We start from the raw sequence: 23,840 nt of genomic DNA, 5'->3' as shown, positions 1-23,840 counted from the left end.
CTCCAAGGGTGGGCCACGGGGAGCTTTGGGGCAGGAAGATGCTCCGACAGATCGGGCAGGATTGCAAACACAACAGCTTGTATTTATATAACCACTTCAACGTAGCACAAGTCCCAAGGCGTTTCACGGGAGCGTTATTAATCAAAATCTGGGTGAATGGGATGCGTTGCGAGTTAGGACACGAGCAGCAGAGTTTTGGACAGGCTGAAGTTAACGGAGGGTAGAAGATGGGAGGCCAGCCAGGAGTGCGTTGGAATCGTCAAGACCAGAGGTAACAAAGGCACGGATGAAGGCTTCAGCAGCGGATGAGCTGAGGCAGGGGCGGAGATGGGCGATGTTACGGAGATGGAAGCAGACAGTCTTGGTGATAGAGCGGATACATGAAGAGAGTTAGCATGCAGGTACAGCGTGCAATAAGGAAGGCAAATGGCATGTTGTCGTTTATTGCAAGTGTGTTGGGGTATAAGAGTAAGGAAGTCTTGCTGCAATTGTACAGGGCCCTGGTGAGACCACACCTGGAGTACTGTGCACAGTTTGGGTCTCCTTATCTGAGGAAGGATACATTTGCCTTGCAGGCGGTGCAATGAAGGTTCACTAGATTGATTCCTGGGATGAGAGGGTTGTCCTATGAGGAGAGATTGTGTAGAATGGGCCGATACTCTCTGGAGTTTAGAAGAATGAGGGGTGATCTCATTGAAACATACAAGATTCTGAGGGGGATTGATAGGGTAGATGCTGAGAGGATGTTTCCCCCGGGCTGGGGAGTTTAGAACCAGGGGTCACTGTCTCAGGATAAGGGGTCGGTCATTTAGGACTGAGATGAGAAGGAATTTCTTCACTCAGAGGGTGGTGAATCTTTGGAATTCTCTGTCCCAGAGGGCTGTGGAGGCTGAATCATTGAGCATATTCAAGGCTGAGATCGATAGATTTTTGGACTCTGGGGGAATCAAGGAATATGGGGATCGAGCGGGAAAGTGGAGGTGAGGGCGACGATCAGCCATGATCTTACTGAATGGCGGAGCAGGCTCGAGGGGCCGAATGGCCAACTCCAGCTCCTAATTCTGATGTTGTTGTGTTGTCAGAGACCCATGGAGCGAGCGGGGGCTAATTGGAAGGGAGATAGTTGAGGAAGTGTTACTGTAACAAACACTCGGGAGAGTTGGAGTGGATCCTGGGCCAGTCACAACAAAACAACAGGACTGTAAATGATGTGAGATTGAAGATCACAAATCAAGCCCCTGTGAGAGAGCTGTTCCTATCAATCAGATATTAGGTGTTAGGCTGCTGGATAGTCTCCATCGCCTTCTGATCTGTATCGAGTTACGATGAAATCAAGCTGAAAATCACACTGCTCGAAACACAGTATCATCGGCAAGACTGTCCTACAACAACAACGTATATTTATATAGTGCCTTTAACGTAGTGAAACGGCGCTTCACAGGAGCGTGATCAAATAAAATTTGACACCGCATCACACAAGGAGATATTAGGACAGGCGACCAAAAGCTTGGGTCAAAGAGGGAGGTGTTAAGGAGCCTGAGAGATTTACGGAGGGAATTCAGGAGTTTGGGGCCCAGGCAGCTGAAGGCACGGCCACCAAATCAGGGGATGTGCATGAGACCAGAATTGGAGGAGCGCAGATATTTCGGGGAGTTGTGGGGCTGAAGGAAGTTACAGAGATAGGGAGGGGTGTAGGGCTGGAGGAAGTTACAGAGATAGGGACGGATGTAGGGGCTGGAGGGGGTTACAGAGATAGGGAGGGGTGTAGGGGCTGGAGGAGGTTACAGAGATAGGAAGGGGTGTAGGGGCTGGAGGGGGTTACAGAGATAGGGAGGGGTGTAGGGGCTGGAGGAGGTTACAGAGATAGGGAGGGATGTAGGGGCTGGAGGGGGTTACAGAGATAGGGAGGGGTGTAGGGGCTGGAGGGGGTTACAGAGATAGGGAGGGGTGTAGGGGCTGGAGATTACAGAGATAGGGAGGGGTGTAGGAGCTGGAGGAGGTTACAGAGATAGGGAGGGATGTAGGGGCTGGAGGGGGTTACAGAGATAGGGAGGGGTGTAGGGGCTGGAGGAGGTTACAGAGATAGGAAGGGGTGTAGGGCTGGAGATGGTTACTGAGATAGGGAGAGATGTAGGGCTGGAGGAGGTTACAGAGATAGGGAGGGGCTGGAGGGGGTTACAGAGATAGGGAGGGACGTAGGGGCTGGAGGAGGTTACAGAGATAGGGAGGGGGTGAGGTGAGGGGGGGGGGAGTTGGGACACTAACTTGTCACTGGCCTGCAATAACCTCAGGTAGGTGTTGAGCAGGACCTGGAGCTCCTTCGCATAATCTCGTTCATTGTCCAAAATATTCTGTATAACCTTTGGGAAGAAAAAGACATTTATAAAATGTTAATGTAGCAATCCACGGATGGTCCAAGGATCGATATTGATTTCATTTTCCAGTACAAACGAAAGCTAACATGCTCTGAGTTACTCATCTACCTTTTAGAATGAAGGTTTCTGGCACCTTCCTGCAGAAATGGAGCGAATTACTGTCAGGTTCAGCCACAGTGTTTATAATCTGTTATATTTTAATTACTCGGTACATCCAAATAAGGTAGATTCCTGTATAAATAGAATGTTATTTTTGACTAATAACAGGTGTGACGCCCGAAATCTGGAAACCTCAGGATCGATCCGTTCCGGGTATTTCCAGATTTCGGAACGTTTTTGCCTGGGCCGGGGGTGGGGGGAGGGGGAGGGGGGGTCAGTTGGGTCGCTAAGGCTGGGGTAGGGGGAGGGTGGGCCGTGGGGCCGAGGTCGGGCCAAGGCCAGGTTGATGGGGGAGGGGGGAGGGGGTTGGGGGAAGGTCGGGTCGGGGCGGGGGGTAGCCGAGGCGAGGGGAAGGGGGGAGGGCGAGGCTGAGGCGGGGTGGGGGGGGGGGGGAGAGAGAGAGAGATAGAGGGTGGGCCGAGGCGGGGGAGTGGGGGCTGATGTGGGGGGGGAGGGGGGGGCGGTGGCCAGGATGGGGGGAGATGGGACGAGTGGCCGGGGCAGGGGGAGTCCGGATTTCGGAACATTTCCCGGTATCCAGACCACCCCGCCATGGATCGGCCCGATGTCCGGATTTTGGACGTCGCACCTGTATAGAATCTTATAGCACTCAAGGAGGTCATTCGGCCCATCGTGGACCTCTGGTGGACCAATCCAATTCGACCCACTCCCCCGCCCCTCCGCTCTTTCCCCAGAGCCCTGTTAAATGCCACGCATAAATCTCACCCTTTCCCCTTCCCCCAAAACGAAGCATAATATTTAATCTCTGGAAAAGCGCATTACCGGAAACGTTGTGCGCTCCACCTATGAACGAACCACTCGGACACAAGCCTCGAATAACTGTAGCTGCCCATGCAGATTAACAGGATTTGCTTCACAGAAACTGCAGCAGAGGGAGGCCATTCGGCCCATTGGGCCTGTGCTGACGCTGACTGTCCAACTGTTAGTGTGGCCTGTACCGAGAATAGGATCCTTGCTCGAGTAAAACAGCAATGACAAGCAACAAAACGTGACGCGTGGTGCGGGAAACAGGAAACTTCATTTCATATTGACAATCGCGGCTGCTGTGTCCCCTGCAATTCTGAAATGTTCTGTTACTGATCCAGCGGGTTTATTGAATGTTGCTTGAGGCAGTAGTCACTGCTCTGAAATGCTGGCAGAGCGCAGAGATGGTGTTTAAACCTCTGCTGTGGCCAACAGTCACATGTGGCCCCTGACTCGCCCCAAATGTGACCGGTTTGCAGCCCTGGCACCGGGGGAGGGGCAGGGAGAATGCCGCCTGTCTGCCTGCACGGCCAGTGAGGTTCTGGAACATTCTCTCCCCTCACTCCACACACAATTACAAACACAAGTCAGTCTGTGTGTAGAAGTCGAGCTTTATTTTACAGATTGATGTTATTGCTTGGAAGACTCGCTGAGGGACACCAGACGTCTGTAAGTCGTTCTAAAAATATCCACAGATTTAAACACACAAGCAGCAAGTCAGCGCAGCACGACATTCTGCCACTGATAAAGTGACTGCCAAACTCTAACCTCGCCTCCAGCATGATGACTTCATTCTGCAATGGAATACTCTCCACTTGCCTGGATGAGCGCAGCTCCAACAACACTCAAGAAGCTCGACACCATCCAGGACAAAGCAGCCTGCTTGATTGGCACCCCATCCACCACCTTCAACATTCACTCCCTCCACCACCGGCGCACCGTGGCTGCAGTGTGTACCATCTACAAGATGCACTGCAGCAACTCGCCAAGGCTTCTTCGGCAGCACTTCCCAAACCCACAACCTCTACCGCCTAGAAGGACAAGGGCAGCAGGTGCATGGGAACACCATCACCTCCACGTTCTCCTCCAAGTCACACACCATCCCGACTTGGAAATATATCGGCCGTTCCTTCATCGTCGCTGGGTCACAATCCTGGAACTCCCTCCCTAACAGCACTGTGGGAGCACCTTCACCACACGGACTGCAGCGGTTCAAGGCAGCGGCTCACCACCACCTCAAGGGGCAATTAGGGATGGGCAATAAATGCCGGCCTTGCCAACGACACCCACATCCCAGGAACAATTTTTTTTAAGTAACCGGGCTGCTGGAATTTGAGATTTCCATACAATGACCAACAATTACAAATACTAAACTAGAAATATATAAAATCTCCTAATAAAGCCTAAGCTGTTACTAACAGTTTCTTGATAATTCCCAGCCAGAACGGACAGCACATAAGAACATCAGAAATAGGAGCAGAAGTCGGCCATTCGGCCCCTCGAGCCTGCTCCGCCATGCAATAAGATCATGGCTGATCTTCGACCTCAACTCCACTTTCCCGCCCGATCCCCATATCCCTTGATTCCCCTCGACTCCAAAATTCTATCGATCTCAGCCTTGAATATACTCAGTGACCCAACCTCCACAGGCCTCTGGGGCAGAGAATTCCAAAGATTTACCACCCTCTGAGTGAAGAAATTTTTCCTCATCTCAGTCCTAAATGGCCGACCCCTTATCCTGAGACAGTGACCCCTGGTTCTAGACTCCCCAGCCCGGGGAAACATCCTCCCTGCATCTACCCTGTCAGGCCCTGTAAGAAATTTGTATGTTTCAATGAGATCACCTCTCATTCTTCTAAACTCTAGAGAATATCGGCCTAGTCTACTCAATCTCTCCTCATAGGACAATCCCCCATCCCAGGAATCAGTCTGGTGAGGGTGAGAATGTGGGCTACCTCGTGTCTAGAGTTGGTCATGGAACTCACCCAGCGGAGCTGGGGAGGCTCTGTGTCTTCACTGTGTGGGGAAAGGGTGAGAAATCACTGGTGCCGCACACTCGATACTGGAAGGGCATCCCACACAAACCAGTTAATCATCTCTCCTGATCTTTAACAGGGTCCGACAATGTGCTCATGATGTACTCGTGTAGTAATCCAGATTTAGTTTGCAATAAATAACCATGAAACTGTTATAAACACCCATCTGATTCACTGATGCCCTTCAGGGCAGGAAACCTGCCGCCCTTACCCGGTCTGGGCCTATAAGTGACTCCCGTCCCACACCAAGGTGGCTGACTCCTAACTGCCCTCCGAAGTGGCCCAGCGAGACACTCTGTTTGCATCACTCTTTTCTCTCAGGGCAACTCGGGACAGCCAATAAGCATCGGCCTTGCCAGCGACGCTCACATCCTGAGAATTAATTTTTTTTAAAGCGAGAATTGCATAAAGAAAATTCTCCTGCTAGAGATGGGGTAGGTCACATAGAATCTTTTTGTAGCCCTTCGACAGCTTCATGAGTTAGAAGCTAGCTCTCACCCAATGTTTCCGTGTGACGAACCCCCACTCGGTCTGGTGCTGCTCTCCACAGCTCAAACGGCCCAAGGTTTGTTTCGTTACTCGCTCCGGGACGTGGGCATCGCTGGCAAGGCCGGCATTTATTGCCCATCCCTAATTGCCCCTGGAGAAGGTGGTGGTGAGCCGCCTTCTTGAACCGCTGCAGTCCGTGTGGTGAAGGTGCTCCCACACTGCTGTTAGGGAGGGAGTTCCAGAATTCTGACCCAGCGACGATGAAGGAACGGCCGATATATTTCCAAGTCAGGATGGTGTGTGACTTGGAGGGGAACTTGGAGGTGGTGGTGTTCCCATGCGCCTGCTGCCCTTGTCCTTCTAGGTGGTAGAGGTCGCTGATTTGGGAAGTGCTGCTAAAGAAGTTGCTGCAGTGCATCTTGTAGATGGTGCACACTGCAGCCACGGTGCGCCGGTGGTGGAGGGAGTGAATGTAGAAGGTGGTGGATGGGATGCCAATCAAGTGGGCTGCTTTGTCCTGGATGGTGTCGAGCTTCTTGAGTGTTGTTGGAGCTGCACTCATCCAGGCAAGTGGAGAGTATTCCATCACATTCCTGACTTATGCCTTGTAGATGATGGAAAGGCTTTGGGGAGTCAGGAAGTGAGACACTCGCTGCAGAATACCCAGCCTCTGACCTGCTCTTGTAGCCACAGTATTTATGTGGCTGGTCCAGTTAAGTTTCTGGTCAATGGTGACCCCGGGATGTTGATGGTGGGGGATTCGGTGATGGTAAAGCCGTTGTATATATAGGGGAGGTGGTTAGACTCTCGCTTGTTGGGGATGGTCATTGCCTGGCCCTTGTTTGGCGCGAATGTTTGATCCATCGCCTAATGGAGTTGCTGAGACTGAACTGGGGAAAGTGTGAATAGTGGCAGTGTAGGACGGGAGAAGGTGATCACCCGATTCTCCCTCTACTCAGCACCCTGGGGACATGTCCTGAAGAACCTGTGACTGTTATTGTCCAGGATCGCTTATCGAAAAGGGATATTTGGGCAAGGTGCCAGCACTGATGGAGCCGTGTCCAGCGTGAAACAAAGACTTGCATTTCTATAGCGCCATTCACAACCTCGGGATGTCCCAAATTGCTTCACACCCAATGAAGTGCTTTTGGAGTGTAGTCACTGTTGTAATGTGGGAAACACGGCAGCCGATTTGCGCACAGCAAGCTCCCACACACAGCAATGTGATAATGACCAGATAATCTGTTTCAGTGATGTTGATTTAGGGATAAATATTAGCCCAGGACACCGGGGATAACTCCCCTGCTCTTCTTCAAAATAGTGCTGTGGGATCTTTTACATCTACCTGAGAGCGCAGACAGGGCCTCGGTTTAACGTCCCATCCGAAAGGCGGCACCTCCGACAGTGCAGCACTCCCTCAGTACTGCCCCTCCGACAGTGCAACACTCCATCAGTACTGCCTCTCCGACAGTGCAACACTCCCGCAGTACTGCCCCTCCGACAGTGCAACACTCCCTCAGTACTGCCCCGCCGACAGTGCGGCGCTCCCTCAGCACTGCCCCTCCATCAATGCGGCGCTCCCTCACTACTGCCCCTCCGACAGTGCGGCACTCCCTCACTACTGCCCCTCCGACAGTGCGGCACTCCCTCAGTACTGCCCCTCCGACAGTGCGGCGCTCCCTCAGTACCTCCCCTCCAACAGTGCGGCACTCCCTCAGTACTGCCCCTCCCTCAGTACCTCCCATCCGACAGTGCGGCGCTCCCTCAGTACCTCCCATCCGACAGTGCGGCGCTCCCTCACTACTGCCCCTCCGACAGTACGGCACTCCCTCAGTACTGCCCCTCTGGCAGTGTGGCGCTCCCTCAGTAACTCCCCTCCAACAGTGCGGCACTCCCTCAGTCATCCCTCTGGGGCAGAGAATTCCAAAGATTCACCACCCTCTGAGTGAAGAAATTTCTCCTCATCTCAGTCCTAAATGGTCGACTCCTTATTCTGAGACTGTGACCCCTGGTTCTAGACTCTCCAGGCAGAGGGGAAACAGCCTCTCAGCATCTACCCTGTCAAAATGTCCGACCCTTATCCTGCGACTGTGACCCCTGGTTCTAGACTTTCCAGCCCGAAGGAAACATTTTTGGATATTGAGGGAGTCAAGGGATAAGGGGATAGTGCAGGAAAGTTGAGTTGAGGTCGAAGATCAGCCACGATCTTATTACATGGTGGAGCAGGCTCGAGGGGCCGAATGGCCGACTCCTGCTCCTATTTCTGATGTTGTTATGTACTGCACTGGGAATGCCCCAATCTGCTGGTTGGGGAGTCTGGGGCTGGGGGTAGAGTCTAAAAATTAGGGCCAGGCCTTTCAGGAGTGAAATTCGGAAACACTTCTACACACAGAGGTAGAAGAAGTCTGGAACTCTCTCCCGCAAACGGCAATTGATGTTGGGTCAATTGTTAATTTTAGCTCGGAGATTGGTAGCTTTCCGTTAACCACAGGTTCTGAGGGACATGGGCAAATGGCTACAGAACGCTGCTTCACTGCATTGTTTTATTAGGTAATATCTTTAAAATTCGTCTGTGCCCCTTCAGAATATACGCCGCTAACAGCAGTCAGCATCTGCTGAAGGGTGCTCAGGCGAGAGCTGCATCAATGTATAGCCTTTGCACCCCAAATCAAGCTCCGACCTGAGGATCACAGATCGCGATGACAGCCTGTTACCGAGGGGGCAGAGTTTGGGCCGCTACCGTGCACGGTGCAGTAGTTAGAAATGTTGCCCGTCTTCAGTCAAAGCCTCGTCCTCATGTAATAGAACAGCCAATGAGAGGTCAGGCAAGTCGTAAGTTATAAATCGTTCTCTAAAATCCATCTCACTCACTGGGGCCGAAACTGCCGCTCTGCGCAGGGCCAGTGAGCGATGGCGACCAGCACTAACAGAGCACTAATGAATGAGCATGCGGACGCGGCGGCATCGACCCGAGTGGAGTTGCCCCCGGGTCTCCGCCGGCGAAAGTGCCGCGACCCGTGATTAGCGCACTGGCGCCCTTCACGCCCCGACCCGACCCCTGTGCGACTCGACCCATGCACCCCGCACCGACCCCTGCACACCGACCCGTGCGCCCCAACCCGACCCCTGTGCACCCCGCACCGACCCCTGTGCGCCCCGACCCTCATGCGCCCCAATCCCTATGCTCCCCGCACTGATCCCTGTGCACCCCGACCTCTTCGTGCCCCGCGCCGATCCCTGTGCGCCCCGCGCTGACCCCTTCACGCCCCGCGCTGACCCCTTCACGCCCCGCACCGACCGCTGTGAGCCCGGACCCCGTCATGCCCCATGCCGACCCCTGTGCGCCCCTCGGGGGAAATTGCCCCGCGCTTGGTCGGCGGCGGGGGGGCAATATCACTGATTGCTTCTCGGTGCTTAAAGGCACAGCGGCCGCCATCTTCTCTTCCTGTTGGCTGTCTTTTCCGTCTCCTGGGTGCCAGGCCGCTGGACCCGCCCGCACTCTCCCTGGGGAAAAGGGGGCGCTGCTAGAGGCGTCAGTGTGATGCGGTATGTGTGCCCCGCGGACGCAGTGGGAACGGCTCCAGGAATGCTCCCTGGCTGCAGGCAACATTGGCTTTCATTTAAAAGCCCAAATCTGTGCCGGTACAAAAAAAAATCACTTTCAGCAAAATGAGCGCCCGAACCCAGCACGGGGCAATTTCAGCCCCACTGTATTTTATTTTATACCTGATTCAAGGAGCTGTCTGTGCTCATTAAACCTCTGGTCCGTGCAATTGTTACGGTCGGCTAATAGATGGAGAATATAACAGGAACTCAAAGATCAGCACAGGCACGATGGGCCGAATGGCATCCTTCGGTGATCCACATTTCAATGGTTCTATGAATCCCACAGAAATTCCAAGAACACAACTCCGGACAGTCCCAAAACATCTCCCAGCCAATGAAGTACTTTTGAAGTGTAGTCACTGTTGTAATCTGAAAAACGCGGCAGCCAATTTGTACACAGCAAGCTCCCACAACCTAAAAATAAATGGTCTGATCATTTATCTCATTGCTGTTTGTGGGAGCTTGCTGTGCACAAACTGGCTGCTGCGTTTCCTATATTACAGGGGGCACAAATTTAAAGTAATTGGAGGGAGGTTTAGAGGGGATTTGAGGGGAAATGTCTTCACCCAGAGGGTGGTGGGGTCTGCAACTCGCTGCCTGAAAGGGTGGTAGAGGCAGAAACCCTCACCACATTTAAAAAGTACTTGGATATGCATCTGACATGGGCTACGGACTTAGAGCTGGAAAGTGGGATTAGGCTGGATAGCTCTTGGTCGGCCGGCGCGGACACGATGGGCCGAAAGGCCTCCTTCCGTGCTGTAAATTTCTGTGATTTTATGATTGCATCAGTGACTACACTCCAAAAGTTCCTCATTGGTTGTAAAGCGCTTTGAGATGTCCGGTGGTCCTGAACATCTTTCTTTAAAAAGGAGGGTTATATTGTACAGGCGAGTGTTTGCCACTTTAGCCGTGTGTTTGAGGGATTGTAAAGGCGGGCCACATTGTACATCAATATCAATTAGCTCACAGCCTAGGTGCAGGGGAGCTCTGCACAAACATATGGTGTCAGATGCTGAGGGAGTGTTCCTGCTGAGAGCGTGGTGAGAGGACCCTACAGCTAAAAGCCAAAGGAAGGGGAGAGAGACTGAAGGCAGAATGTGAGTGGGGGCGGAGGGGGGAGAATCAGACTTTGCAAGCCCCGGGGACTGTTCCTCCGATGGATGAAGAGCCCATTGTAACAAATAAAAATAATAAATTATGGATTGTAAAATAGCTTTGTTCCACTGTTCTGATTTTAAATGCAACGTCTCATTTTTGCAAACAGATTACAGGCGATTTGATTTCACCTGCAGCCTTTCATTGGACAGAATATTCCCAGTGTAAAGAAAGATAAAGAATTAAGCAAGGGTGAAAAAGCTCTTACCAAACTGTAATAGTTCTTGGTCACTGAAGGCGTCTCAAAACCTTTGAGAGACTTGGGGGACAGCGGCTTATCTGCAAATCAACCACACGATGGGCAAGTCATTTGGTGACATTTTGCAAAAAGGCAGATCAGGGTTCTGCTAAACTGCAACTAACCGAGCCGAGGGCGGGGAATCCAAAGTGCCGACACTGCGTAACGGACAGCGTTCCCCAGGAGCACGCAGCACGACCCTGGAACTGGCACGAGACATCACATCACCTCTCGTGCCCGATGAGGACGAATCATTTCTCAGAAAAGGTTGGCGATCACGAGCACCCGTCCACCAGTGGTATAATAATTAAACTCACCCAACTGAGACTGCAGGCCGCAGACACGATTGCCAATGCTTTGTGGCGATATTTATTTCTTAACTCGGGGCACATTATTCCAGACTTTGCTGATTTATCTGCACTTGCTGCCTAAATAATTTGAATATTTTTCCTCTCTCTCTCTCTCTGCTTGCTGTGTTACCCTCAGTGCACTGTGCGAGTACACCTGGGACTATCGGCCCAGGCTATCTGCTCAAACCCAGGAATAGGGCTCGAACCCATGACCTTCTCATTCGGGGAAAAGCAGCCAGTCTCCAGACAGAACTGGGTGCCTTTGCACAAGGCGATGTACAGAAATTGCCAACACACGCTGCCCCACAGATCCCCCCCCTCGCTTTGACAACGCTGCTCTCATACGCTGTGCGGATAATGTAGGTCGATCAATGCCCTGCACGGTCTATTGTCGACCATTAGCTTCCAGCTGACAGCCAGCGATGTGTAGCTCTCACTGCCACATCTGAGGAACACCACGGACCGTGAGCAGCGGTGTGGAGAAGGACCATCACATACGTACCACAGACTTGGAGACACACCGCCATTGCCCTCACAATTGGCGCAGTTCAACAACTGGTTTTAAACCTTTTATCTAGTTTTTCTGGAGGAAGAGTACTGTGTGAGCCCTGCACTCACTGCCTCCTCTCCTTCTGTCACACACTGCATGGCAATCTTCTGCTGAGTCGCACACAGTCGGCAGCTCAATCGTGCTCCAAAAATCAACGGGATTCAGCAAAAGCATATGTTCCGTCCCCTCGGTATCGATCCACAGAAAGTGGCTCTGTTACACCTTCCAGCTTCGGTGGAGGAAAAGGCTTCTAATACAAACGGGCTACTTTGCACCCATTTCTGTTTCTCTGAGGTTCCGTGCTCCAGGAGGGGAGGGGGGTGCTCCGGTGGGGTGGGGGGGGGAGGGTGCTCCGGTGTGGGGGGGGGGGGGGGGGGAGATTTCAGGGCGGGGGAGGGGATTTCAGGGCGGGGGAGGGAGAGGGGGAGATGGAGATGGGAATTTGGGGCCTAAAGAAACAAGTTGAAGAAAGTGAAAAGCACACAGAGAATACCAGGATGGGGACAATGATGTGTGCATTATTTTGTACAGAATTACATTGTCTCCTCTCCCCAACACGATGTTATTTCCAAAGAGCAGCAAAGTAAGCAACAGCTCACTGCCCGGATAGGCCCAGACCGGGAATCCTTCCCCAAAGGACATCAGTGAGCCAGTTGGGTTTTGACAATAATCCTGATAGTGCATTGGTGACCAACGCACTGAGTCCTGATTTTTATTTCCAGCTGCTTATTTTCAAACTGAATTCAAAGTCTGAAAGTCCCGGCTGGGATGTGGAATCGTGTTGGCTGGATTATCAGCCCAGGCCCCTGCATAGCGAGTCTTGTAACATAACCACGCACTTCCACTCCGTCCCTTTGATAATTACACGGGGACATTCTGTAACATGGAGTTACATAAAACCAAGTGTCTTGCTGGAACCTATTCAATCTGCACAAGCCAGGAGAGTTGAACCAATTGTTGAATACCAATTCGCATCCCTTCAACAGCACAAATCTACGTTCAAACAACGCAGTATATTTATAGCACCTTCACCGTGACACAAACATTCAAGGTGGAGGGTTTAAGGGGGAGAGGTGGAGGGTTTAGAGAAGGAGGTGGAGAGGATTAGGGCGGAGGGGGTTAGGGCGGAGGGGATTACGGAGGGGATTAGGGTGCAGAGGATATGGGAGGAGATTTCCATGAGCACGACCTGGGTGGCTGATAGCACATCAGCCAATAGTAGAACAATGTTTTCATGAACAGATTTACATTTGTTTACCCATTATTTAAGCACAGCCAGTTAGTTGACAAATTAAATTACATTTGGTGAAAGAAATGCGGGGGGAAAATCTTTCATGGGGTGACTGAGCTGAGTGTTCTCCGGATGGACACAGTGAACCATGAGCGATTTAAGAAAGGAACAGCCTCCACAATTGCTAGAATGAGGAGTGGGTTTTGGAGAAGTGCTCCACTCACCACCTGCTTTAATCTCTCGCACGTAGTTGCTGGGAAACCATCCTGACCTCCCTTTGAACGAGCCTTCCCACCATCCTCCATCTTCTACCCGCGTGACGTAGAGAATGTCGCCTTTGGAAAACGAAAGCTCATCCTCGTTGTTCTGCTTGAAGTTAAACTTGGCCTTCACCACCAGCTGATGGCTCCCATTCTCAGTCATTTCCTGCACCAAACAGAGACACACCTCAGCATAAACCAATCGCAAACATTTCACTCAAATACTCCAAGATGGCTGATCTGTGACCTTTCTCCATATACCTGCCATCGCCCCATATACCCACCTTTGCCCCATATATCCACCGTCGCCCCATATACCCACCGTCGCCCCATATACCCACCGTGGAGCCATATACTTAAGTAAAGATAACTTCGATGGTATGAGACGTCAATTGGCTAGAATAGACTGGCGAGTGATACTTAAAGGGTTGACGGTGGATAGGCAATGGCAAACATTTAAAGAGCACATGGATGAACTTCAACAATTGTACATTCCTGTCTGGAGTAAAAATAAAACGGGGAAGGTGGCTCAACCATGGCTAACAAGGGAAATTAAGGATAGTGTTAAATCCAAGGAAGAGGCATATAAATTAGCCAGAAAAAAGCAGCAAACCTGAGGACTGGGAGAAATTCAGAATTCAGCAGAGGAGGACAAAGGGTTTAATTAGGAGGGGGGAAATAGAGTATGAGAGGAAGCTTGCCGGGAACATAAAAACTGACTGCAAAAGCTTCTATGGATATGTGAAGAGAAAAAGATTAATAAAGACAAACGTAGGTCCCTTGCAGTCAGATTCAAGTGAATTTATAATGGGGAACAAAGAAATGGCAGACCAGTTCATGAAGGAAGACACAAATAACCTTCCGGAAATACTAGGGGACTGAGGCTCTAGTGAGAAGGAAGAACTGAAGGAAATCCTTATTCGGCGGGAAATTGTGTTAGGAAAATGGGATTGAAGGCCGATAAATCCCCAGGGCCTGATAGTCAGCATCCCAGAGTACTTAAGGAAGTGGCCCTAGAAATAGTAGATGCATTGGTGATCATTTTCCAACAGTCTATCGACTCTGGATCAGTTTCTATGGACTGGAGGGTAGCTAATGTAACACCACTTTTTTAAAAAGGAGGGAGAGAGAAAACGGGTAATTATAGACCGGTTAGCCTGACATCAGTAGTGGGGAAAATGTTGGAATCAATTATTAAAGATGAAATAGCAGCACATTTGGAAAGCAGTGACAAGATCGGTCTTATGGATTTATAAAGGGGAAATCATGCTTGACAAATCTTCTGGAATTTTTTGCGGATGTAATTGGTAGAGTGGACAATGGAGAACCAGTGGATGTGGTGTATTTGGACTTTCAAAAGGATTTTGACAAGGTCCCACACAAGAGATTGGCTAAAAAATGTATTGGGGGTAATGTACTGACGTGGATAGAGAACTGGTTGGCAGACAGGAAGCAGAGAGTCGGGATAAATGGGTCCTTTTCAGAATGGCAGGCAGTGACTAGTGAGATGCCGCAGGGCTCAGTGCTGGGACCCCAGCTATTTACAATATACATTAATGATTTAGATGAAGGAATTGAGTGTAATATCTCCAAGTTTGCAGATGACACTAAGCTGAGTGGTGGTGTGTGCTGTGAGGAGGAGGCTAAGAGGTTGCAGGGTGACTTGGACAGGTTAGGTGAGTGGGCAGATGCAGTATAATGTGGATGAATGTGAGGTTATCCACTTTGGGGGAAAAAACACGAAGGCAGAATATTATCTGAATGGAGGCAGATTAGGAAAAGGGGAGGTGCAATGAGACCTGGGTGTCATGGTTCATCAGTCATTGAAAGTTGGCATGCAGGTACAGCAGACAGTGAAGAAGGCAAATGGTATATTGGCCTACATAGCGAGAGGATTTGAGTATAGGAGCAGGGAGGTCTTACTGCAGTTGTACAGGGCCTTGGCAAGGCCTCACGTGGAATATTGTGTTCAGTTTTGGTCTCCTAATCTGAGGAAGGACGTTCTTGCTATTGAGGGATTGCAGCGAAGGTTCACCAGACTGATTCCCGGGATGGCAGGACTGACATATGAGGAGAGACTGGATCGACTGGGCCTTTATTCACTGGAGTTTAGAAGGACGAGAGGGGATCTCATAGGAGCATATAAAATTCTGACGGGACTGGACAGGTTAGATGCAGGAAGAATGTTCCTGATGTTGGGGAAGTCCAGAACCAGGGACACAGTCTACGGATAAGGGTTAGGCCATTTAGAACTGAGATGAGGAGAAACTTCTTCACTCAGAGAGTTGTTAACCTGTGGAATTCCCTGCCGCAGAGAGTTGTCGATGCCAGTTCATTGGATATATTCAAGAGGGAGTTAGATATGGCCCTTACGGCTAAAGTGATCATAGGGTATGGCGAGAATGCAGGAAAGGGGTACTGAGGGAATGATCAGCCTTGATCTTATTGAATGGCGGTGCAGGCTCGAAGGGCCGAATGGCCTACTCCTGCACCTATTTTCTATGTTTCTACACCCACCGTTGCCCCATATACCCACCGTTGCCCCATATACCCATCTTTGCCCATATACCTACCATCATCCCATATACCTGCCTTTGTCCCATATCCCTTAATCTAACAAAAATCTATTAATCTCAGATTTAAAATTAACAATATTAATATAAATAGTTTTTTAAAACTCAAACCTTTAAGCTCCACAAAGTGCTCTCGGATTCGAAAGTACAAACAGAATATTTTAAGTACTTGAATTAATGACATCCCAGCAGTAAAATCAACATCATAGAATGACACAGCGCTGAATGAGGTCGTTCAGCCCATTGAACCGCTTTGAAAGAGAGATCCATTTAGTCTCACCGATTATAAAATATAATTGTATGAGCATGTGTCTCTGCTGTATGAAAATCAGAGTTTTTTGGTATCATTTTGGCTTGGGGGTTGTCCCTTTAAACCCAGTTACACTACAGCAGGAAATGAGGAGAGCTGCCTTCACTCAGAGCGCTGTTGTGATTGGGATCGCCTTGCCTGAAAGAGCGGTGCAAGCAGATTCCACAGGAACGTTTGAACGCCAATTGATCTTATTGAATGGCGGTGCAGGCTCGAAGGGCCGAATGGCCTACCCCTGCTCCTATTTCTTATGTTCTTCTGCTACCACAGGGAGGGGTTGAGGCGAATAGTAGAGATGCATGTCAGGAGAAGCTAGATAAGCACTTGGGGGAAGAGAGGAATGGAAGGATATGCTGATAGTGGGAGATGAAGAGGGGTGGGAGGAGGCTGGTGTGGAGCATAAACACCGGCACAGACCGTGGGGCCGAATGCTCCTGACTCAATGTATAACTGGGACATATTTGAACTATCTCGAGGGGACGGCCGACAAAAGGACCATTGTTTCTCAGAAGGAAATTGAAGAAGGTTGGCTGTGCCTCGGCGATCCCGTTTAATGGAGATACCTTACCAGGTTCTTTGACTGTCTGCGCAGAGCTCGGGAGGTCTTGGTGGTGGGTGCTGAGCCGCTGAGCGAGGAGGCGGAGTTACTGTGATGGGACGAGAAAGACGAGCCAGTCCGGGCACTTCCGCGCTCTGTGTGAACACAAAATAAAAAGTACAAGTGCTGATATTGGTGAATGGCATTTTCCATCGCTTGGCATTTAAGCAGAAGACGATAAACTGTCGGGGTGTTTTATATTCCCTCATAAAGCCTCATGTTCTCTCCGAAAATGGCCACATCCAGCTTACGGTCTTGCTCTCTCTGCAGTAAAACTACCGTGCGGTAGCTTACTGCAAGCTTGCATCAATTTTCCACAAAGTTTGCTCTGGTGATGTGAGCATCACTGGTAACGCCAGCATTTATTGCCCATCCAGTATTCCCCCCTCCCCCCTGGGAAGGTGGTAGTCAGCCTCCTTATTCAATCGCTGCAGTCCGTGCAGTGCCGGCAACCTGGTTACATTCTCGGACAACTCATTCTGAACTGCTCTAGCAAAGGACCGACACGGACACGATGGGCCAAATGGCCTCCCCCGAGAATCACAGAATGAAGGAAGCTGTAACCTTCTATGATTCCAAGGTTCATAGTGGGAGAGAATGGGGGGAAGTGGCGAGAATTAAGCCAAGAGGTAAATCATTTTGAACTCTCCTAACCTTGTTGGGCGATCTGAATTCAACATTTCTACCAGGCATCCACTATAATGTCAGACCCAGTGAAGTGCTGGACAGTAAAACTACTGCCCACTCGCATCACACACTGGCATCCTGTGTGTGGGAGTCAAAGACAGGACAACTGCACATTTCCTCAGTACTAACTTCATCTGATTCCAGAGCCTCCCACTCAGTCCCACTTCTAATTCAGGTTGAGTTGTACAGTTGCTAAGTGCTCACTCAGATGCTGTGGCTCGGGGGACCACACTCTTGCCTCTGAGTCAGAAGGTCATGGGTTCAAGTCCCACCACAGGGACTTGAGCACGTAACCCAGGCTGACCCTCCCAGTGATACTGAGGGAGTGCCGCACTGTCGGAGGTGCTGTCTTTCGGATGAAGACGTTAAATCGAGGCCCCATCTACCCTCTCAGGTAAACGTAAAAGATCCCAAGGCACCATTCAAAGAAGAGCAGGGGAGTTCTCCCCGGTGTTCTGGGGCCAATATTTATCCCTCAACCAACATCACTAAAACAGATTTTCTGATCATTATCACATCGCTGTTTGTGGGAACTTGCTGTGCTTCCCACATTATTGCACTTCAAAAAGTTTCCTGTCGCGGGGGAATCTACAACTAAGGGGCATCGTTTTAGGATAAGCACATTTAAGATGAAGATGAGGAGGAATTTCTCCTCTCAGAGGCTCGTGAATCTATGGAATTTGCCCCAGAGAGCTGTGGGTCATTGAATATATTTAACATGGAGATAGACAGATTATTGAGCGATAAGGGATTAAAGGGTTATGGGGAGCGGGCAGGGAAGTGGAGCTGAGTCCATGATCAGATCAGCCATGATATTATTGAATGGCGGAGCAGACTCGAGGGGCCGAATGGCCGACTACTGCTCCTATTTCTTATGTTCTTATGTATTTCATTGGTTGTTAAATGCTTTGGGAAGTCCTGAGGTTGTGAAAGGCGCTGTGGAAATGCAAGTTCTTCCATTTTCTTCCTTTCTCACTCCTCGGTGGTCAATGCTGGATCTGTTGAGTGAGCACACTTGGTGGGAAGCCAAGCTGGGAGGTCTCCACACGGGCACAAAATTACTCAACTTCCAAAATACAACCAATAGGGCATAGCTCTGTGGACTGAAAGACATTCTTCTCCCTCCCTGCATGCTCGCCGCGTCCTTTCAGCAAGCTGCAAACACTCCACCTCCTCTTTATAATTTGTTGGGATGCCTGTGCACGGAGGCCGATGATTATGCTTCACGTGCCCGTACCTGAACAGGTACTACAGGACACACCGTCCGCTAGACAGGTCAGACATGGTCACAATGACCACTGAACAATTCAGGCAGTATTCACCAGAGCAGAGACGGCTGAACAGTATAATGTGTTTTCTGTTCATTCTCGGGATGTGCGTGTCACTGCCTATGAGAGAAGATGGTGATGGGACTTCTTCTTGAAGGCCGACCGTGCTTTTTAATGTTTTTTAAAAATTCAACTGAGTGTCTCGCTGGGCCACCTCAGACGGAAGTTAAGCATCAACGACTCAGTGTGCGTCTGGAGTCACCTATTGGTCCAGACCGGGTAAGGACGGCAGATTTCCTTCCCTAAAGGTGTTGTGTATTGTCCAGGTACATTAAAGGTATAAGTACAAAGGTGCGCCACAGGGGGCGCTGTGGTGGGAGACCCGAAAGTACCTGCAAGACAGAGTATAAAAGGCTGCCCACCACACCTGAGAGGCACTCTGGAGTTACACAATAAAGGACTAAGGTCACAGCAGTTACTACAACACCAGACCGTGTGGAGTCAGTGATTTGTGTGCTACAGGTTAGATGCAGAAAGAATGTTCCCAATGTTGGGGAAGTCCAGAACCAGGGGTCACAGTCTGAGGATAAGGGGTAAGCCATTTAGGACCGAGATGAGGAGAAACTTCTTCACCCAGAGAGTGGTGAACCTGTGGAATTCTCTACCACAGAAAGTAGTTGAGGCCAATTCACTAAATATATTCAAAAGGGAGTTAGATGAAGTCCTTACTACTCGGGGGATCAAGGGTTATGGCGAGAAAGCAGGAAGGGGGTACTGAAGTTTCATGTTCAGCCATGAACTCATTGAATGGCGGTGCAGGCTAGAAGGGCTGAATGGCCTGCTCCTGCACCTATTTTCTATGTTTCTATGTTTCTACACACATCACATTGGCAACAAGGAAGTGGACGAACTTCACGCAACCATGGCTACTCTGGGCTCGCTAAAGGATTTTACCGTGGGCAATGATTGGGAGGCCTTTACGGAAAGGCTCGAGTACTACTTCACAGCAAACGACCTGACTGGGCACATGAACGCACTGAGAGAGAAGCGTAAGGTGATATTGCTTTCCAGTTGTGGCGATGAGGTTTACTGTCTCGTCAGGGATTTGCTGGCACCCGTGAGCGCCAGGGACAAGTCATATGAGGAGCTGGTTGCACTCATTCGTGACCAGTTGAAACCGAAGGAGAGCATCCTCATGGCCAGATACAAATTTTACCATCACTGCAGACCTGAGGGTCAGGATGTCACCAAATACGCTGCCGACCTCAGGAGACTCGCGGTGCCATGTGATTTTGGCGCACACCTTGACGAGGCTTTGCGGGACGTTTTTGTTATGGGGATTGGCCACGAGGGACTCCTTCACAAGCTGCTGGCCACGGAACCCACAGTCACCCTGACAAAGGCCATCACCATCAGCTGGGCATATATGACCTCGACTTGCAGCACCAAGCAAATGATCCACACAGTCTCGAACCCGGCAGACACTGTCCACAGGATAGCACCCACCACGGACAAAACTGCAGAACATGGCTCTGCCCGGGGCAGAGAGCACGGACCTCGGGGTCCTGGAACTCAGAGTCCGCTGAGGGGGGGCGGGGGGGGGGCAATCAAGCAGCACCATGCTGGCGCTGCGGAGGAAGCCATGGGGCACACCGGTGCAGGTTTGCGGAGTATACGTGCAATACCTGCCACCTGAAAGGCCACCTTCAGCGTATGTGTAAAAGAAATCAGACTCACCATGTGGCTGAGGAGATGGGGGATAATCCACTGTTCAGTGAGGAGCAGGCAGATTAAATGAGGTGTTGGGACTGTATACGCGTACCGACGATTCGCCCCCAGTGATTATGGAAGTAAAAATTGACGGAGTCCCAGTGAGTATGGCAGTGGTTACGGGATCGGGTCCGTCGTTGATGAGTCAGAGAACTTTCGATAAACTGTGGATTAACCCAGCTGCACGACCCAAGCTGGTCCCGGTCACAGCGAAGCTGTGTACCTACACCAGGGAACTGATACCTGTTCTTGGCAGAGCAGATGTGCAGGTATCTCACGGGGGCAAGACGCACGGTTTACCTTTGTGGGTCATTGCAGGCGATGGGCCGACGCTCCTCGGCAGAAGATGGATGGGGAAAGTCCAAGTAGATGTGGGAGCTGAGAAGACTTCACTCCTCCACAGACTGCTGCTCCTCGGGTTCCTAAGGAGCAGCGCCAACCAAGCTGGAGCTGCAGCCTAAATCCACACCCAGCAGCCCAGAACTCCTGACCTCAAGCAATTCTGCAGCCTCAGCCTCCACAGACGAGCAGACCCTGGAAGAGCAAGTTTGCAGGTGCGGGCCAATTGCTGGGGTGCGGGCCGGCGGGGCCCTGCGGGCGATGAGCAGGAAGTCCATCGATGGTCGGCGGATCTGGGGGACCCACGCAGAGAAAAAGTCGGGCGGTGGGAGCGGCTGCGATGGTGGCGGCCACGGCGGCCGCAGGAGGAGCGGCAAGTGCGGAGACAACGGTGGGAGCGGAGGCTGCGGTGGCGGCTGGCGTTACTCGGGAGAACGCGAGCCAGAGCGGTGGATGGGCAACAAGTACGGAGGGACTCACAGGGACTGTGACTGATCGAGTCCAGGGAGCCACTTCTGCCAAGCTGGGTTGCTCTGGGCTGTTTTTTTCCCTTCCTTTCTTCCTTGTCCCTTCTTCGCCAGCGAGCTCAAGATGGTGGTGCGCCTCGTGGCAACGGAGCTCTGCAGACAATGGCCAGCAGAGCACCTAAAATGGCAGCGCCCAAGGGAAGCCTCGTGGGAACCACAAGATGGCGTCTTAAAAGGGAAATGCACTTGGGAGTCTTAAAAGGGCCTTACACCGTTGGCAGTCCCCACAAAAAGACTTTTGTAAGGCAAGAGCGAGTCTAAATGAGCTATGTGAATGTAGGATGACGGATTTATGATAAGAATTAATATTTTAATGCTGAATGATTACTGTGTTTAAAATAATAGATATGAATTACGGAAAGAGTTAATACCACGAGGTTCAAGTAAAAGAGATATGGATCCGTGACTAATATTACCAATGGGCTAATGCGATTTTCGATTTAGGGGAATCATGCAATGGTTCAGCGGCTGCTAAGGCAACTACTTGATGAGAACAGAGGCAACGCACCAGTTGCAAACCCTGTCTCAGCGCAGCCCATTACCTCGGGCAAAAAGGGGCTATGTACCGCCACCATACCTCACCCAGAGGAGCTGGGATTAAATAACTGTTCAGTGTACCTGCAAACTTTTGACATAACATCTGTACCACATATTATATGTACCATACAATGTACCGTCTATGTATACCTGCTTTCTGTTGGAGGTTCTGCTCGTGTACCTTATCACCCATGTAAGGACTGCAAATACCACATGCTTGCACCGGGTCCTCCACATGGGGGAGAAGAGGGAAGTGGATGGTCATGGACCCACACTCACAAATCAACCAGGACGAACAAGGCCGAGATCACCGGCAATGGCTTTTGGAACTGTGGGGGGGAGTGAGATGTTGTGTATTGTCCAGGTACATTAAATGTATAGTTACTATGGTGCACCACAGAGGGCGCTGTGGTGGGAGACCTGAAAGTACCTGCAAGACAGAGTATAAAAGGCTGCCTACCACCCCGAGAAGCACTCTGGAGTTACACAATAAAGGACTGAGGTCACAGCAGTTACTACAACACCAGACCGTGTGGAGTCAGTGATTTGTGTGCTACATACACCACAAAAGGGACATCAGTGAACCCATGGGTTTTTATGACAAACTGACAGCTTCATGGTCACTGTGACTGGGACCAGATTTTTTTGGTATTTTCTTTAGAAATATCATCAGCATCTGGTGAGCGTATAATTTTCTCGAACAAACCATACTCCCGCCGACACAGCCCTCCTCACCCTCCCCGCCCCCACACCCAGGAAGGAAGTGATGACAAACTTGGTAGACATTAACTTCCTGGTTATCGATGAAAGAGAAACTGAAAAACGGTAAACTCGGTCCTCAACCGTCATTACAGAAGATTTTAGCGCTGCTGTGTCACGCAAGAAAAATCAGTCCTACAAACCTCTTTGTAACGCTGATCGGGAACACGCTGCCTGACAGGGCGGTGGGAGCAGAATCAATAGTAACTTTCCAATGGGAATTCGATAAATACTTGAAGGGAAAATGATTTCCGGGCTGTGGGGAAAGAGCGGGGAGTGGGACTGATTGGATGGCTCTCTCACAGGGCCGGCACAGGCTCGATGGGCCCAATGGCCTCCTCCTGTGCTGGGAGATTCTCTGATTCTAACTTGACCTTACCCCAAATCAATAAAGTGTCTTAAGCCAAAAGGTCTAAAAAGTAATCTGCACAAATGGTAGAAAATAATTAATATTTTACATCATATTTAAACAAAATATTAATTTTCCCTCATCACAAAAGGTTGCAAACAAGGAAACCCCATCATCTGGATCAATGCTCGGAACATAAGAACAGGATGAGGCCATTCAGTCCCTCGAGCCGGCTCTGCCATTCAATCAGATCATGGTCCATCGGTATCAGAACTCCATCTGCACGCATTATAAGAAAAGAAAGACTTGTATTTATATAGCGCCTTTCACGACCACCGGACATCCCAAAGCGCTTTACAGCCAATGAAGTACTTTTGAACTGTGGTCACTGTTGGAATGTGGGAAACGCAGCAGCCAATTTGTGCACAGCAAGCTCCCACAAACAGCAATGTGATAATGACCCAACTAATGTGTTTTATTGATGCTGATTGAGGGATAAATATTGGCCCCAGGACACTGGGGATAACTCCCGCTGCTCTCCTTTGAAATAGTGCTGTGGGATCTTTTACATCATCTGAGAGAGCAGACGGGGCCTCGGTTTAACATCTCATCCGAAGGACGGCACCTCTGACAGTGCAGCACTCCCTCAGTACTGCCCCTCCGACAGTGCAGCGCTCCCTCAGTACTGCCCCTCCGACAGTGCAGCACTCCCTCAGTACTGCCCCTCCGACAGTGCAGCGCTCCCTCAGTACTGCCCCTCCGACAGTGTGGCGCTCCCTCAGCACTGCTCCTCCGACAGTGTGGCGCTCCCTCAGCACTGCCCCTCTGACAGTGCAGCACTCCCTCAGTACTACCCCTCCGACAGTGCGGTGCTCCCTCAGTACTGCCCCTCCGACAGTGCAGCGCTCC

The 23,840-nt window shown here is 50.7% G+C and overlaps 1 protein-coding gene across 4 annotated transcripts in view; it reads right to left on the bottom strand.

Moving 5' to 3' along the window:
• arhgef6 (Rac/Cdc42 guanine nucleotide exchange factor (GEF) 6) overlaps positions 1-23,840 on the bottom strand; it is a 192,426-nt gene that overhangs the window by 81,525 nt on the left and 87,061 nt on the right. For all 4 annotated transcript variants that reach the window (XM_070882903.1, XM_070882905.1, XM_070882904.1 and 1 more), the window contains exons 4-7: positions 16,666-16,790; positions 13,179-13,380; positions 10,794-10,864; positions 2,266-2,360 (exon numbers count right to left, since the gene is read on the bottom strand). In XM_070882903.1, the coding sequence (XP_070739004.1) occupies positions 2,266-2,360; positions 10,794-10,864; positions 13,179-13,380; positions 16,666-16,790 (493 nt within the window). The remainder of the gene's footprint in view (positions 1-2,265; positions 2,361-10,793; positions 10,865-13,178; positions 13,381-16,665; positions 16,791-23,840) is intronic.

Source organism: Pristiophorus japonicus, chromosome 6, assembly GCF_044704955.1.
Source record: "Pristiophorus japonicus isolate sPriJap1 chromosome 6, sPriJap1.hap1, whole genome shotgun sequence".
Lineage (NCBI taxonomy): Eukaryota > Metazoa > Chordata > Chondrichthyes > Pristiophoridae > Pristiophorus > Pristiophorus japonicus.
This window is presented reverse-complemented; position numbering and strand designations above follow the sequence as displayed.